Raw genomic sequence first — 14,944 nt, 5'->3', positions numbered from 1 at the left:
CCATAAAACTGCTTAATTATACGTACAAGTGTGTGCTCGTATGTGCTCCGCTCATTCAAAGAGAGAGAGAGAGAGAGAGAGAGAGAGAGAGAGAGAGAGAGAGAGAGAGAGAGAGAGAGAGAGAGAGAGGAGAGAGAGAGAGAGTGAGAAAGAGTGAGAAAGAGTGAGAGAGAGAGAGAGAGAGAGAGAGAGAGAGAGAGAGAGAGAGAGAGAGAGAGAGAGAGAGAGAGAGAGGGAGAAGGAGAGAGAGATCGCGCGCTGAATCCGCGTGCCGTATCAAAGGGCAAACGTCAAAGTTGTTACGCGCTCCAGCTTATGTTCGTGCCGCGAAAATTCGTCCATGTGCCTCGTGTATCGTTAAAACAGAGCTTGTCAGTAAATCGAAAGGTCCGCTCGTGCGAGGAGAGATATGGATTCTGTACTGAGCGCGTCCAAGTCCCGACGTTGCTTCCCTTACAGAACGATTCGCGTAATGCCGTTAATGAGATAATCACAGGCCGCTGGAGTCTCGTAGCTGTCGCAAGCGCCGGTCGCTTGGCGATTCTCTCGCTCGCTCGCTCGCTCGCGAGATCGAGCGAGGAGGATCGTACACTCGTGAAAGCGCGGACAACTCACTCGCGGACTGTCGCGGATGGACGAGAGAGACGAGCGGGACGACGAAAGAGGTTAGGTGGAAAAACCGGGTGGTCCGCGCGGGGTTCGGGGTTCTCGTGAACTCACCTGTTTGTCGCGCCGATCCCAGGTAGACGAGTTCGGAGGACGGGTAAGAGAGAAGACGTTCACAATATCGGCGCACTCGAAGCCGGCAGGACGATCCTCCTGGACGATTCTCTCTCACTGCGAGCTTCCGCGCGAGCTCTTAACATCACAGTATCTACAACGTCGGAGCCGCGTTAAAAAAAAGTCTCTCCCGGCACCTTTCCCTCTTCCTCGCGAGTTTCCTTTCCGTGCTTCTTATTTTTGGAAAAAAGAAAACGAAAGCGAACGAAAGAGAGACGTGTTCCCGTTTTGGTTTTTCTTCGAAATATATATATATATATATATATATATATATATATATACTTTAAACAAATCGTTCCTTCTCGTCCTTTTCTCGGCTCGCGCGCGCGGCCCCGGTGTCTCTTTTTGCGTGGGGGCTCCCGGCCTGACGAACGTGGCCGATCAGCGCGCGGGTAGAGAGAGCTTGGGCTGCGTGGCGGAGCGCGAACTTTCGGGCTTGCGGGCGCACTGGCGCACACGGCACACTCGCACCGCGTAGGCGGAGAGAGGAGAAGCTCCGGCGGATGCTGTAAGCCGAAGGGAGAGAACTACGCGCGCCGGCCAGCGGCGGAGCAAGCCGGTGGCCCCTCTTGGCCGTTTGCCCCGTACGGTGGCGCCTCTATCGTGCGCAATCGCAAGCTCCCAATTGCTCTCCTAGGCGCGCACACGAGCGACGAGGACGGCGGACGGACGAGAGATCGGCCAGGCGGTGGGAAACGAACGAGAAAGAAGATCCGCGCGCTAGCCGGAGAGAAGGACCGGCGCGCGGGCGCGCGCGGACGCGCGACGAAGGGTTGAAGGGGGTTGGTGTGAGAGACGACGCGACGGCTCGCGCCGAGGCCGAGTGAGAGAGAGAGAGAAACAGGGAGGAGGGAGGAGGGAGGGAGGGAGAGGGAGAGAGAGAGAGAGAGAGAGAGAGAGAGAGAGAGAGAGAGGGAGAGACGGAGAAAAGTGCTACGGGAGCAGGACCGCCCCTTGGCGCGCTGGATACGTAGAAATCGACTGCCTGGAGCGGTAAAATTGAAGATTTATGCGAGACGCCGTTTACGTCGATTAACGCTACGCTATGCTGCCCACCGTGCCCCCGCTTGTGACTTATTTAAGGACCGCGCGATCGCGCGCGCGTTTTTCACGCCGAATCAGCCCCGCGTGGGGGTGACTTCCGCGCCAGACTCCGCGCCAGCCGATCGATGCCACGAGCGATCGAACTCCTCGGAGGCCCCTCGTCGATCGGCACGACGATGTTTCAGCGAAGGTAAGGAAAGCGCGTTCTTCGGCACGTCGCGTCTCTCGGTGCTGGATGTATCTTTCGAAATATGCGCACTTTTCAGACACGTACGCACGACAAATTCATGGAATCGAAAATTCAAGGTAAAAATAGAGGCAGCCGCTGCTTGAAGCTTGAACGTGCGACGAGGACGCTTCGATTTCGTTGAGACAAGGAATCGTCGCGCGGAGGCTTCAGCGAAAGTAGAATTTCAATCGGGGAGGCACCCGCGCGCAAGGGTAGCCTTACCCGGGGCGACGATGACCCCGCGAGCGGTCCTGTATGAGTCCGGAGGAAGACGATAGCAGCGGCGGAATCGGCGGTGCGACGAGGAAGATCTCGATCGTGTAAGCTTGCGACGGAATCGTCGTTGGTGGATGTACAGGCCGGCCGGGGTCGGAAAGGGGTGAGTCGGGCGCGCGCGAGGGAAAAGGACGGCGCGCCGCTCTCTGCCGGCGTGAGTGCGACGGGGATGTTCGTTGGCGAACGATACGAGCGCCACCGAACTCGTCCGAGACGCGCTGGACAGCGATCAAAAGAGGAAGACGGGGCTTGTGCGGAGGCCGTGGAGAGGGTGAAAGAGAGAAAAGCACGGCCGCGCCGGACGGGTGAGCGCGACGCAGACGGAACCGGGGGAGACAGCGGGGGTACGAGGGGGAGAGAGAAAGCGAGAGAGAAAGAGCGTGCGACAGCGAAAGAGAGAGGGAGGGAGGGAGAGAAACGGTGAGAAAGAGAGAGAGAGAGAGAGAGAGAGAGAGAGAGAGAGAGAGAGAGAGAGAGAGAGAGAGAGAGATCGGGGCCGAGGGAGGAGGGAAAAGCCGAGGGAGAGAAAGAGAGAGAGAGAGAGAGAGAGAGAGAGAGAGAGAGAGAGAGAGAGTGAGAGAGGAGCTTGCGCTGCAAGCTGACCATGCGCTCTTACCCTCTGACTGAAGGTGTACACGGAGAAGGAGGGTTAGATGCGGCGAGCAGCGGGTGCGAGTGAGCGACCGAGTTTTATCACACTGACGGTGAGTGCGCGCGCGAGCGCGCGCGGCAGTGTGAACCGCGCGGATACCACGAGGTGTAACATCGGTATTTCCAAGGCGATAGTGTGCGTTCGGTGTATCGGCGAGATATCTCGATCACTCACCTTGGACGCCGGGCAGATTTAAATAAACGCCAACGCGAGGCCAGGGCGATCCTCAAGCTTACCTTTCCTCCCTCCGGCAGGGGTTTCCGTTTGCGGTTAAACAAACGAAAGAAATGGAGCCGGAGGATCTCCCCGGAGGAAGGGTGTCTTCAGCAAGCGCAAGAGAGACGCGGAGAGACGCGTCGATTCGGATCGTCGACGCGAGACTCTCGGCATCCCGCATCGATCCCGGTCCGCCTGTTCCTCCCTCTTTTTTTTTTCAGCCGCAACACACATCCGGAGCATTAGCAAGTTTTCGCGTAATTAAGCGTGAATAAACAAGCGAACGGACCTATAATTTAGTCGGTCACTCTCCGGCAGGACGGAAGCGGCGTGCGGGAAAGACGGCGAGAGCGAGCTCGGTCATGCGCGATCGCCGGCAAAAGAGAGGCTCGCTACCCTTTCGATACGCGAAACGAGGACACGCGCAACCTCACCGACTCGCCGCGCGCTTGTATCGCGTCCCGATAGGGTGGCGGTGCGCGCCGGTGGTGGTGAAACGGCCGTCGCCTGTGTTGGTGCCCCGAAGAAAAATCGCCGCGAGTCTGTGGACCCCTATACGTGCGTACTAAGGGGTTGAGCGCGGTCTGTGGTAGTGAAAGGGTTGCTGGACAGTGGCGAGCTCTTGCTTAGGCGGCCGACGGCGGAACTAACGAGAAAAGGGGTTGGTTTCTACCACCTTTGCTCTAATGATCGTGCACTGTACGGGCACTCCGTGGTTCTCGCTTGCCTTTCATAAATCCGGCACGTCGGCTCGACAGATCGCGAGCGCGACTCGAGCGTCCGTCACTCTCGACAATTTTTTTTCGGGCGCGCCCGTGCCCGGTGCGCGGAGAAAGCGGATGATTTATGGAAAGAAGTTGACAGCGTGCCCATAAGACAGGATCGCTTGTCTGCACGGTTCTCGGCAATCCTGCGTTTGCGCGAATATATTTATGGAGCTTAATGCAAAGCGACACAAATAATGAAGAGTCCGTAGCAATATCTGTGATTAAAAGCCGAAAGCTTTTTCTTGTATTTTCGAATTATGCGGAGAATATAGCCGGTATAAAGGCAGCGCGGATCTCTCGCGCGCCGCGTATTATGCATGTCAAACATCGAAATTAATATTGAAAATAAAGAGAGCTTTAAACGCGAGGAGCGCGTCACGCGATCCCGATCGAGCCGATCCCCGTAATCCGAGGACGATCGATCACGGCTGACACACATTTTCGCCAGAGGGTTGACACGCCCGGGCGAGGGGGGAAAATCGTTCCTCTCGTCGCGGGACGAGAAACCGCGGGACGCGATCTGCTCGATTTAGGCCTGCATCTCGGCGGGTTACACCACTTTTTGCGCTCCCACCCCGAGCCCGTTTACTCCAACCTCGAAAAGCCCACTTACCCAATCATACCCCAATCTACCCGCTGGCTCAGCGGCGGCGTGCAAAACTCTCGATCAACCGCCAGTATTTTTATCCCCGCGGTTTTTAAGGTCACTTGTTGCTTCTTACTATGCTAGTGCCGTGGAAAGAATCTCGACGCCCTCTTCGCGAAAACCATCGCAATCGCGCGTTATCCTTCTCCCCCTCTCTCGCCCCTCCCCCCTTTCTCTCTCATTCTCTCTCTCTCTCTCCCCCTCTTTCCACTTCCAAGCGGTTTCGCTCATCCCCTGCCCCTTTGCCGCAGCGCTGCACCGATAATTATACAGATACAAATGACCGAAGGCGCGATGTGTGCGCGCTGGTAATTATAATTTTCTTTTTAAGAAAACCGCGCGCGCGGTTGTGAAATCGAGTTAACGTACGATCGCGATTACAGTAATTAGATCCGATATCGAATATAAATACCTCAGCCTGGAAGAGGTCGATTTCATTAAAACGCATCGCTTTACACGAACAAAATATCGCGCAAGTATCGCAACGCTTCGCGCTATGTATACATGCCCTGTGGTCGGTTTGGCATCAGCTAACGGACACCCCGTTCTCTTATTCCGCACCGATCGCGAGAAATAACGCGGCCTAATACGATGAAATTATTTATATTATATTGCTTCGCACCTCTCTCTCTCTCTCTCTCTCTGTCTCTCTCTCTCTTTCACGCATCAATTACGACAAGAACGGGAAATCCGCATCGGGGGAAAAGTCGAGGCGCGTCGGGTGGGCTTTTCCGCGCGCGGCATTTAGCGTGCATTAACGAGGAAATCGAGCCGGGCAGAGCGCGCGCTCGTTAGTCTGCTGTAATAATCGCGTCTGTATTTGGCAAAAGAAGAGAACGAGTGAAGCGAACCGGCTATAATCGGTGTGCAATAGTACCGTTCGCTCGCCCGTTTCCTCTCTTTCTTTCGCCTCCTCTTCACCCCCCCCTCCCTCCCTCTCTCTCTCTCTCTCTCTCTCTCTCTCTCTGTCTCGCTCGCCCGCGCATACACTTTTAATCGACGAAACTTCCTTCCACGTTGCGCCTTGCCGCATTACGTACACACGTTCTGTGTTTTTCTCAATGCAATCGCGATGTTTGCGTTCTCGGCTTGTGCTATTGCTCGGCGAGCTTCCTTGGCTCGCGCTGCACGGAACGCACCGCTCACCCAGTTTCACCCCTTCGCGCCTTGGCCGCAGCTGCGCACGATATCCGATCAGTGGCCGGTATTTTTATTCGTAGATTTTAAGGTCACTTGTTGCTTGTTTAGTTATGTCGGCGTACACACGCGCCGTCAACACACGAGCACCACGGATCGGCCACCGCACGGGAGAGCATACGCGCGCGCGCGCGCGAGCGAGCGAGCGAGCGAGCGGGCAGACAGGCGGGCGGGCGGGCGGGCGGGTGGGCGAGCGAGCGAGCGAGAGCGCGAATGTGTGCGCTCATGGGCGTCCGTTCTGGTGTATCGTAATGCACGTAGACAAAGCAATCCGCCGACATGTGTTGAGGATGCTACATGTACGCGCGGGATTGTGTACGTGGCATCGGACCGATAGGTGGACGCCCTGTCGATTTCGTTTCCCCCCATCGGGCCGCCGCTCGCTCGCTCGCTCGCTCGGACGAGGGGGGTGCGCCGGCGGGGTTGAGCGTTCCACTATTTTTTTCTGGCTTTTTATCCCTTTTTTCCGGGGCGTCCGGATTTCGCGTTGCGGTTTTTTTGCGCAGCTTTCGCTACTCGCGCGTGGTGTTCCTCCCCTCGCTCACTCTCTCTCTCTCTCTCTCTCTCCTTCTCTCTCTCCTTCTCTCTCTCTCTCTCTCTCTCTCTCTCTCTCTCTCTCTCTCTCTCTCTCTCTCTCTCTCTCTCGCTCTCGCTCCGCCGCGGATTCCGCATCTCTTTCCGTCGCTCGCTACGTCTACGCTCGAAACGTCCTCGTCTCTCTCTTACTTGCTGCTTCTTTTCGCACCAGTTCAGTCTCCCAGCCCCTGCCTCCCCCCCTCCTTCCCACCATCTGATTCTTCCTTCCTCTCTCGCTTCATTTTTTCTGGCTTTTGCTTTTGTTTTTTTTGCCAACCACCGCTTGCCGCGTTGCGCGTTCGTTTTGTTGTTTAGTGAGTTATGTCATGGCCACCAAATCGATCTTCGATGTCTGAATGCATACGGCTGGAATTACGCTTGTAAAGCAAGGTGAGAATTATGACTCCGGCAAGGACTCGGCGGTCTACCGTCTCGAGGGCTGCGCGATCGTCTCGAAACTCGCGGCGGCGGTTTTATCTTCGGCGCGCCGAACGCGCTACCACGCGGATTCGCCCCGCGTCACTCTCGCGAAATATTCCCTTCATAAAAAGAAACGCTGGTCGGAAGGGGCGGGCAAGAGGGGGGACGTTTATTCAATCCCGGATTTGAATATCGACTTACTTCTCGACTCGCGCGCGCGTGTGCATGCCGAAGCGGCAGTGTAATGACAAGGAGCGACCGTCGCGCGCGCAGTTGCGGGCACGCACGTATACGACACGGGATGCGAATACACGCGCGCCGAATGTGGTGGTTGATTTGCGAGCGTGCAGCTTCCATAGATCGACCAGATCAATGGCACCGGCTCCCTAGAGTCAGTCTTTTCTCCCATCCTACTCCATCAAGTTGTAATGTACATGTGCGAGGGATCCGACTAGAACCACCAACGACTGACATATTCGATCTCGATTATCGAATGCGCGTTCTCGTAAACAGGTGCAATCGGGAAACCTTAAACACGGCTTACCGTTTAACAGTCATTCACGCTGTCGGTCCGGTGATAAATGATCTCGCGGACTCAAACATCTATCTCTATCAGACGCAGAAAATTCTCCGTCCGTGGATTAACGAGCGCGCGCGCTCGCGGCTACGGCCTGCTTTTTATCCTCATTTCAGACGCGAAATTTGCAAAGGAAACCTCGAACGCGCGACGATACGGACTTTTCCCTGAAAATACATCGCGCCCGCGTCCGAGAGATTCAGCGCGCCCCCGAGGACAAGCACGATCGATAAAATATACGAAATAGCCGTCGCGTCGCGATGCGCGCCTTGTCGCTCGGATGTCGCGACGTCGCGAAGATGAAAAATTTCGCGCGCGTTCTCGCGACCACCAGCGGCGACCAGCATCGCATCGCGGTAAACTTCTTACAGGCTCAGCATCTCCTCTCCTCGCGCCGCCGGCGAACTGTCGTTCGTCGCGCGGCTCGGCAACGGAAAAGTCTAAATCCGGCGCGGGACACGGACAAACAGACGGACGAATCGGTGAACCCGCTGCTGCCGGTGACAGCCGCGGTATTAGCATTCCCGCTCCCGACCAGTAACTTCATACTCAATGATATACCACCGACGAGAAGCACATGTACGCACGAGCACACCCTCGCGCGCGAACACACTCTCGCAAGCGTACGCGGTGGCGGTGGCGGCGACGGCGGCGGCGGCGGCGGCGGCGGCGGCGGCGGTGGCGGAGGCGGCGGCGGAGGCGGCGGTGGATTCGTAGCCGCGCACCGCCGACGCGACGCGACGCGACGCTACGCGACGCGACGTGACGCGACGCGGAGGATATTGGGGCTGCTTTCGTACTCGTTTCACCATAATAATTCGCCGGCATACAAGTACAGGCGTACTAACGTTTGCACGGAGAGGTCGACTACGTCGGCTGAAAGGTACCGGTTCAACTTGGCGCTCCCCTTCGCTCCGCGCGACCGCTACTACCCTCTTTTTCTCCCGCTCCGACCCTCCTCCTCTTCGCGGCCCTGCGTCCTCGTCTCTCCGCTGAGCCTCGTCTCGTGTCTGCCCTCTCGCTCTCCCGTCGACCTGGACTGCAGTCAAATAGGGTCTCTCTCTCTCTCTCTCTCTCTCTCTCTCTCTCTCTCTCTCTCTCTCTCTCTCTGTCTCTCTGTCTCTCTGTCTCTCTCTCTCTCTCTCTCTCTCCGTGCCTCCGCCTTTGACCATTCGAATTAAACCTTTTAACTGTCGCATTGTTTTTGATGGCTCATTTTCTCCCGCGAAATTGTTATTTAAACTCGTTCCCGGTTACACGTACGCGTACGAGCGCGGCTTACTTCCGCTCGTCTCGCCTCGCGCGATCACTTTCACCCCCGCTGCGCTTCGGACAATGTCTCACTGTCATCGTCGGCCATCCCACCGACTTTTTCGCCCGTAAACGCGCCGCAGTAAGGCATCCATCGACCAGCTCGAAAATGAAAACGCGAGTCTGGCAGGCTTAACGCGGCCGCTATTCACCGCGGAATCGTCCATGGGACGATGTTTGCGCAGCGGCGTTTGAGTTTTCGTGTATCCAAACCGATTGTGCCGTGACCCTAAACATTAACGCGTCGCCGTCGGGGCTTGTAATTGTAGGCGACACTTCGAATAGCGTCTGGGTCACAGTGGCTTGGTAGGTTTTCGATCTACGGTTATACGCGGCACGCTGAGGCTCGCGCCGCGACAACGAGAAGGTGCGTGTGCGCGCGCGTGTCTCTCTCTCTCTCTCTCTCGCGGCCGCAGGAGAGAAAGAACGCGTCCGCGGCGTCCGCGGGAAGTCGCGCGGCGCGGACACGTCGCTCGGACACGTCGTGACACATCGCCGTCGTTTGTCAAACGCGTCGAGGAGATTCGACCCTGCCGCGGTAGCGCGCGGCCGCCGAAACTCGTTACCGCGTCGTCTTCGTCCGCGGTGTCATCATCGTGCGGACCCCACGAAGTCCGTGGGAATTCCGGCAATGAGTTGCGCTTTGTCCCGTACTTGCGGCCTAAACCGAAGCGAATTGCGGCTGGCTATGAAAGCTTTCAGAATAGGCGCCGGGTTTGCTATATTAGCCCGTAGTTAGATTTTAGTTTAATGATTTCCGCCGGACAATGTCCGCGGTAATGGCGTCCGAATCCTGTCCGCCTCGTTCTACCCGAGCACATTCTCCGAATGGTTCCGCGGCGTGAACCCGCAACACGTTCCTCCACGCACTCAGGCACGCGCGCGCCTATTCGGCTCGCGCTCGCGATCGCCTCTAACCCCCCCCCTCCCCTCTTCCCCCCCGCGCTCTGGGCGCATGTACATATAGAAGGAGGCCTGTGCGTGTGCGGATGTATGTGCGCGCACGTGTTAGCACTCACCATCGCGAAATGCATTCGTAAGTGGCGGCACTTATTGACGTTCGCGCGTCCGCGATCTTAACAATGCAGATTGAAGGTACGCTTTCCCGCACGGACAACGCGGACAAATCCGGTAACTATGACGACCGATTGTCGCCCCTGGGAACTTGCTCGCGTTATATTCATTCAGAAACGCTTCGAGCCGCAGAGAGCAGAGGCGGTCGTCGTGCGTACACGTCGGGCATTAGGCTCCCGGTTCGATCTTGCCCATAAAACGCCACGAAACTCGCCGAAACGTCATTCTCTCTCTCTCTCTCTCTCTCTCTCTCTCTCTCTCTCTCTCTCTCTCGGCCGAGATCCGCCGCGAGAAGACCTTCGAGGAAACCGATACCGATGTTTACAGCGCGAGAAATCGACCGCGATCGACCGTGTGCGCGCTCTACGTTATATTCTATTCACCCTGTCTGTGATTTTCGCCGCGAAACGCTCCAGCGAGTAGCTGCCGTTATTGCCTAATGGCCGCGCGGGAATAGCCGTTGGGACTGTTGATGGGCGGTCTGACGCCTCGGGGGACATCCGGCTCTTTAAAGACACTCGCCACCCGCCAATGTCTTCGCTACGGTGGGCTGATCAGCCACATACACACACACACGTGCACGCGGGGGACTTCGTTTCCTCGTGGGCCCCCTACAGGTGCACCTCATGCGAAGATAGGCACGCATCGTGCTCGGCCACGTGCGACGCGCCTTTAACGCATGGTGGATTCTCTCAACGGGGACCGTCTTGCACGCACGCACGATCTCATGTCTGCGTGGTGACTTGTCGGTTAGCCCTTATCTCGCAAAACGTGCCCAACTGTCCTCTCCCGTCCTGTCCGTTACTGTCGTAACGGTTTTACCAGACTTGGCTCGCTCGGTACGGCTTGTTTGGCGCGAAGATAACGTCGCGGCAGATAAGAAATGGTTGAACTTGCCGCGACTTACTTTTCAGTGTACGCTCGTGACATGACTTAACTTTCTTATTATCGTTCACATGAGAGAAAGAACGAGAGAGAGAGAGAGAGAGAGAGAGCGAGAGAGAGAGAGAGAGAGAGAGAGAGAGAGAGAGAGAGAGAGAGAGAGAGAGAGAGAGAGAGAGAGAGAGAGAGAGAGAGCGAGCGGGCTGGGGAGGCGAGCTTCGAGACGCCGAGTTCTCCGAGGACTAGGATCGGAAACGGACAGCGTCGCGCGCGTTCAGGTCTAGTTAAAGTGAAGCGTGGATAAAACTTGCATTGTATTTTAAATACATTAAACGGATAACACCGAGTCGAACTGATATATCCGCATAGCGATTGGTTTAAAGTGGTTTAAAGGGAGGCCGATAGTATCGAATTCTCTTTTTGATGCACAGCCAAGAATATTTTTCCTCATAATATTCAGGCGCATGCACAGATAACAGATTAATATTCAAACAAATAAATATTTATTTTGCAATCAGGCAGCAACAGGTAGCAACGTAATTAAAGCGTGCAGTTTAAACATTATTTTAACAACGTTTCCGGGCACTGACAGGTATGCGATAATTATTGATGGCAATTAGAGGTGTGCGGTAATGTAGGATTATGCGGATTTATAATTTAATCGATATCATAAAGTGATATTAGTTTTTCTGTTTTATACAACGAGATCAGCGGCCACAGAAAATTTAACTAAAGCATCAGGCTTTTATTGGAAATTATAAATCGCGCACGGCCTGTTGCACATTCTGTTTAATTACTCGTATAACGTTAAGTTCGGCTCGCGCAGAGGCGGCAGTAGCGCAATTTGCCGTTTCAACGAATCATTGTGAATGACTGTCCCCGTTCGCGGCTATCTTTGCGCGATTGTGAAGGGCTCCGCGAGCGGTAAGTAATTGCGCGCGGAAGTCTAACGGCGCGTTACATAGCCGGCGAGATGATAATTGAAGGGCGTGACGAGTTCCACGGAGAGAGAGAGCAAATATACACGCAATATCCTAGGAATAACGCACCTCTCTCTCCTCCCTCCCTCCCTCTCTCTCTCTCTCTCTCTCTCTCTCTCTCTCTCTCTCTCTCTCTCTCTCTCTCTCTCTCTCTCTCTCTCTCTCTCTCTCTCTCGGATATGAAATCTCACGACACCAAAGTTACCACGCGTTTTCTTCGTCTCTTCTTCTCTTCCCTTCTTTTCTTTCTTCGTTTGTACATTCCGTGTGCTTTAAGATGAGAAGCGTAATTTCTGAGATTCGTTGTCGACACGAGCAAACCCGCAGCACCCTCGGTCTCTTAACGTCGCGCGCGAAAATTTCACGTGAGCAATTTCCGCTTAAGGGACGACGCGATAAAGTGCGCGCAATAAAGCGCGCGAGCACGAGATGTTTTTTTCTGCATATAAAATTCAGAAAAATCTAAATTGTCTTCTTGTCTCGTTCTCCTCCCATTTGACTTTTCATCGGACTTTCCTGCTTTGACTCACATTCCGCGCGCGCGCCTTTTTAATTCGTATTCGCAGAGGTCTTTATCCGTACGACAGTACGGCATAAAGTCCTGTCATTTCGAAGGCTCTCGGCTTCGTGAAAATATGAAATAACGGCGAACGCGTTGCATATCCTGCAGGTGCCTTTTATGTTCTCATTACCGGCCGAAATAAATGACTTTATGGCACAAAGTAGGTATAACCGTTTGGCGCGCGCACGCGCGCGCGAGTCTCTCTTGCTCAATTGTATAGTTTTAATAACGACGGGTAAAAGGATCGGTCTTGCGGACTCGTCGATACGGTCGAACAGATAAACTCCCGCGCCGGAGTGATACCGTATTTACCCGTACAATCGCGCTAATGTCGCGGCGCGTATCATCGTATACCAATTTCGGCCGTAGACGCAAGTAATCGAGTTTTACGCGTGAATCCACGTCTACTGTGCTACTTACTGCTGCTAGGTAAACCGTAAGGGACGGAGATTCCAATCAAGATACGCTACTTGCTTCGAAACAACGGTATCTTAGCGCGGCGTTATCACCCGGGGACTATCTTTATCCGCTATAACCTTTGAAATTCGGCCGTATTCACGGCCTAGGGGACATTCGAGGAATAACAAACCTCGAGCGGTTCGGCAAGAGTTATCGCAATGTGCGGCGAAGCTCCCACAATGACCGCGTGTAAAATTGTAATCGCGCTCACATCCATCAGGCGCGACGTCTCGCAGACGGAGATTCTCAAATCGCGCAAAAACTTTTGCTTTCGTCAGATATCCGGCGGCGGCGGCGGCGGCGGCGGCGGCGGCGATGTGCAACATGCGGATTTTCCGATCGTAACGCAGAGAAACGGCGCGAACAATTATGAAATCAAAAATATAACGCTATTAAACGTCGCATCGCCGCGTCGCGCTTCATTGCGCCAATTGATGCAAAACCGAAAACAATTACAAATCTGAAAGGATTAATTTAGATTACGCTAACGCGTATCGTTTACTTGGAAATCAAAAATACAAACGAATACCATTGATAGAGAGGGCTTTTTAATTAAGCAGTCTTGTAAATTGCTCTCTGTCGAGTTGGCACAGCGGATCACTTCACGCTAATTTTTCACTGTTAATTACAAGTATTTGTTTGATCATCGACACCGTGGCGAGTCAATAATAAAATCACGAGCTGCGTATAATTGTTTTCGTGATCATGAACATTTTGTCAATTTCAAACGCTGCCACTGTGACTCGATGCGCGCGGTTTCGCGAGTACTCACTTTAATCGGCGAGAAAAATGGTGGGAGGGGATATAAATCGATGGAAAAGCCCGGCGTGAGCGGGAAAAGTGTCGGCGACACGCGAGCGTACAATGAGATATTAATACTCCCATTTGGTTTCGATTTCCTGGAAAAACGTTTGATGGAGATAAAATTACCGGCAACAACGGTACAGCGCCACAATAAATCAACCGCATACCCACCGTCATTTCCATTGTATAAAATCCGGCCAATTATGCGGATCCGATGAGGATCGTATCGATCATTATCTTTGATTTCATTAACGGTGAAATTTAGAATGAAAATACCTCATGACATATTTTTGAACATTATATCATTAATGATCTCTCTCCGCGCGCGCGCGCGCGAGCGATTATCCCCTCAGGACCGTTAAATAAATTCTCCGTATCCCAGCAGCCGCGCGTTCCTCGAGAGTGGAGAATTTAACAATCGGTCGCGAAGGTTTCCCAGCCGAAGGAAAGATTAGCTCACGGCTCACGGCTCATGGAGTTTAAGAGCGAACTCATTACGGCTCATACATAACTCATCGGTCATATCGGATTGCACACATTTTCATCAGCTAAGATTCCCATCCAGACTCCGATCTAAAATCCATCGCAGCTCAACTCTTCGTCTACTCAGCGCGAGACTCAATGATTCAGCATGTTATGAGCTCCGTGTGTGTGTGTGTGTATGTAAGGTTTGTCTCGAGCTACCGCTCCTCGTTCCGTTGCGCGTCTTGCAGCGTCGAATCGTCGGTTCAAAGCCGGCATAATCTTGCCGGATCCCGCGCGGCGCAAGTTACCACGTCAAACATGATCATGCCAGCAGCCTAACCGTGGCTCGTCCTGCACATGACTGCGTTCACGCTCAATAGGGTCACCGTATCAGTGGGTCGTGTGCTGCCGTGGTGCAGGGACACGGTAGTGCCTGCACCCCCTCCCCTCTCCCCTCCCACATGCTGCACCCTCTGATAATAGCATTATGATTCGCCTGATTGTGGAAATAAACACGGGATCGCACGGGACGCGACGCGTATACGTGTGTACGCGCTCTCGCGCATGTGTGTGTGTGTGTACGCGCATGCAGGCGGCACACACGTACACACATACGCATACACACACACACACACACACGTGTACACGCAGCGACAGTTCCGGCCGCCGGTTAAATACGATGTGACAATAAATTTCGTTCCGTCGATCGGCCGGTCGATCGCATCGTCGATAATTACGATCGTGCGATTATCTCGTCTGTGAGCGATAACGATGCTGCGGTCTAATTCGCAGGTGATTATTCGTATGCAGTATGCGTTTCATCGAGGGTCACCGCTGCGCCGCGCCCGCGCCCGCGCAGCGGTGAAAGACATTTGTCAACTCGCCGGGTGAGACTTTGTGTCTCGCGCGCACTTTTCATCGAAATCGTCGGCGCTCGCGCGAAACTTCAGTGCCGAAGCTCTCCTCTCTCACCGTCCGATCGCGATTCCTTCGAGCGCGACTCTGATCTTGCCGTCTTCGTTACCTT

At 54.4% G+C, this 14,944-nt stretch overlaps 1 protein-coding gene across 1 annotated transcript in view; it reads right to left on the bottom strand.

The window, feature by feature from the left end:
- LOC112588762 (uncharacterized) overlaps window positions 1–5,058 on the bottom strand; it is a 95,902-nt gene extending 90,844 nt beyond the window's left edge. The window contains exons 1-2 of the mRNA XM_025299572.1: window positions 5,023–5,058; window positions 4,578–4,690 (exon numbers count right to left, since the gene is read on the bottom strand). Coding sequence (XP_025155357.1) covers window positions 4,578–4,690; window positions 5,023–5,058 — 149 coding nt within the window. The remainder of the gene's footprint in view (window positions 1–4,577; window positions 4,691–5,022) is intronic.
- Window positions 5,059–14,944: the final 9,886 nt, after the last annotated feature.

The sequence above is a fragment of the Harpegnathos saltator genome, unplaced genomic scaffold, assembly GCF_003227715.2.
Source record: "Harpegnathos saltator strain DR-91 unplaced genomic scaffold, Hsal_v8.6 scaffold285, whole genome shotgun sequence".
Classification (NCBI taxonomy): Eukaryota; Metazoa; Arthropoda; class Insecta; order Hymenoptera; family Formicidae; genus Harpegnathos; species Harpegnathos saltator.
The sequence above is the reverse complement of the archived record's forward strand: the minus strand, read 5'-3'. Positions and strand labels throughout refer to the sequence as shown.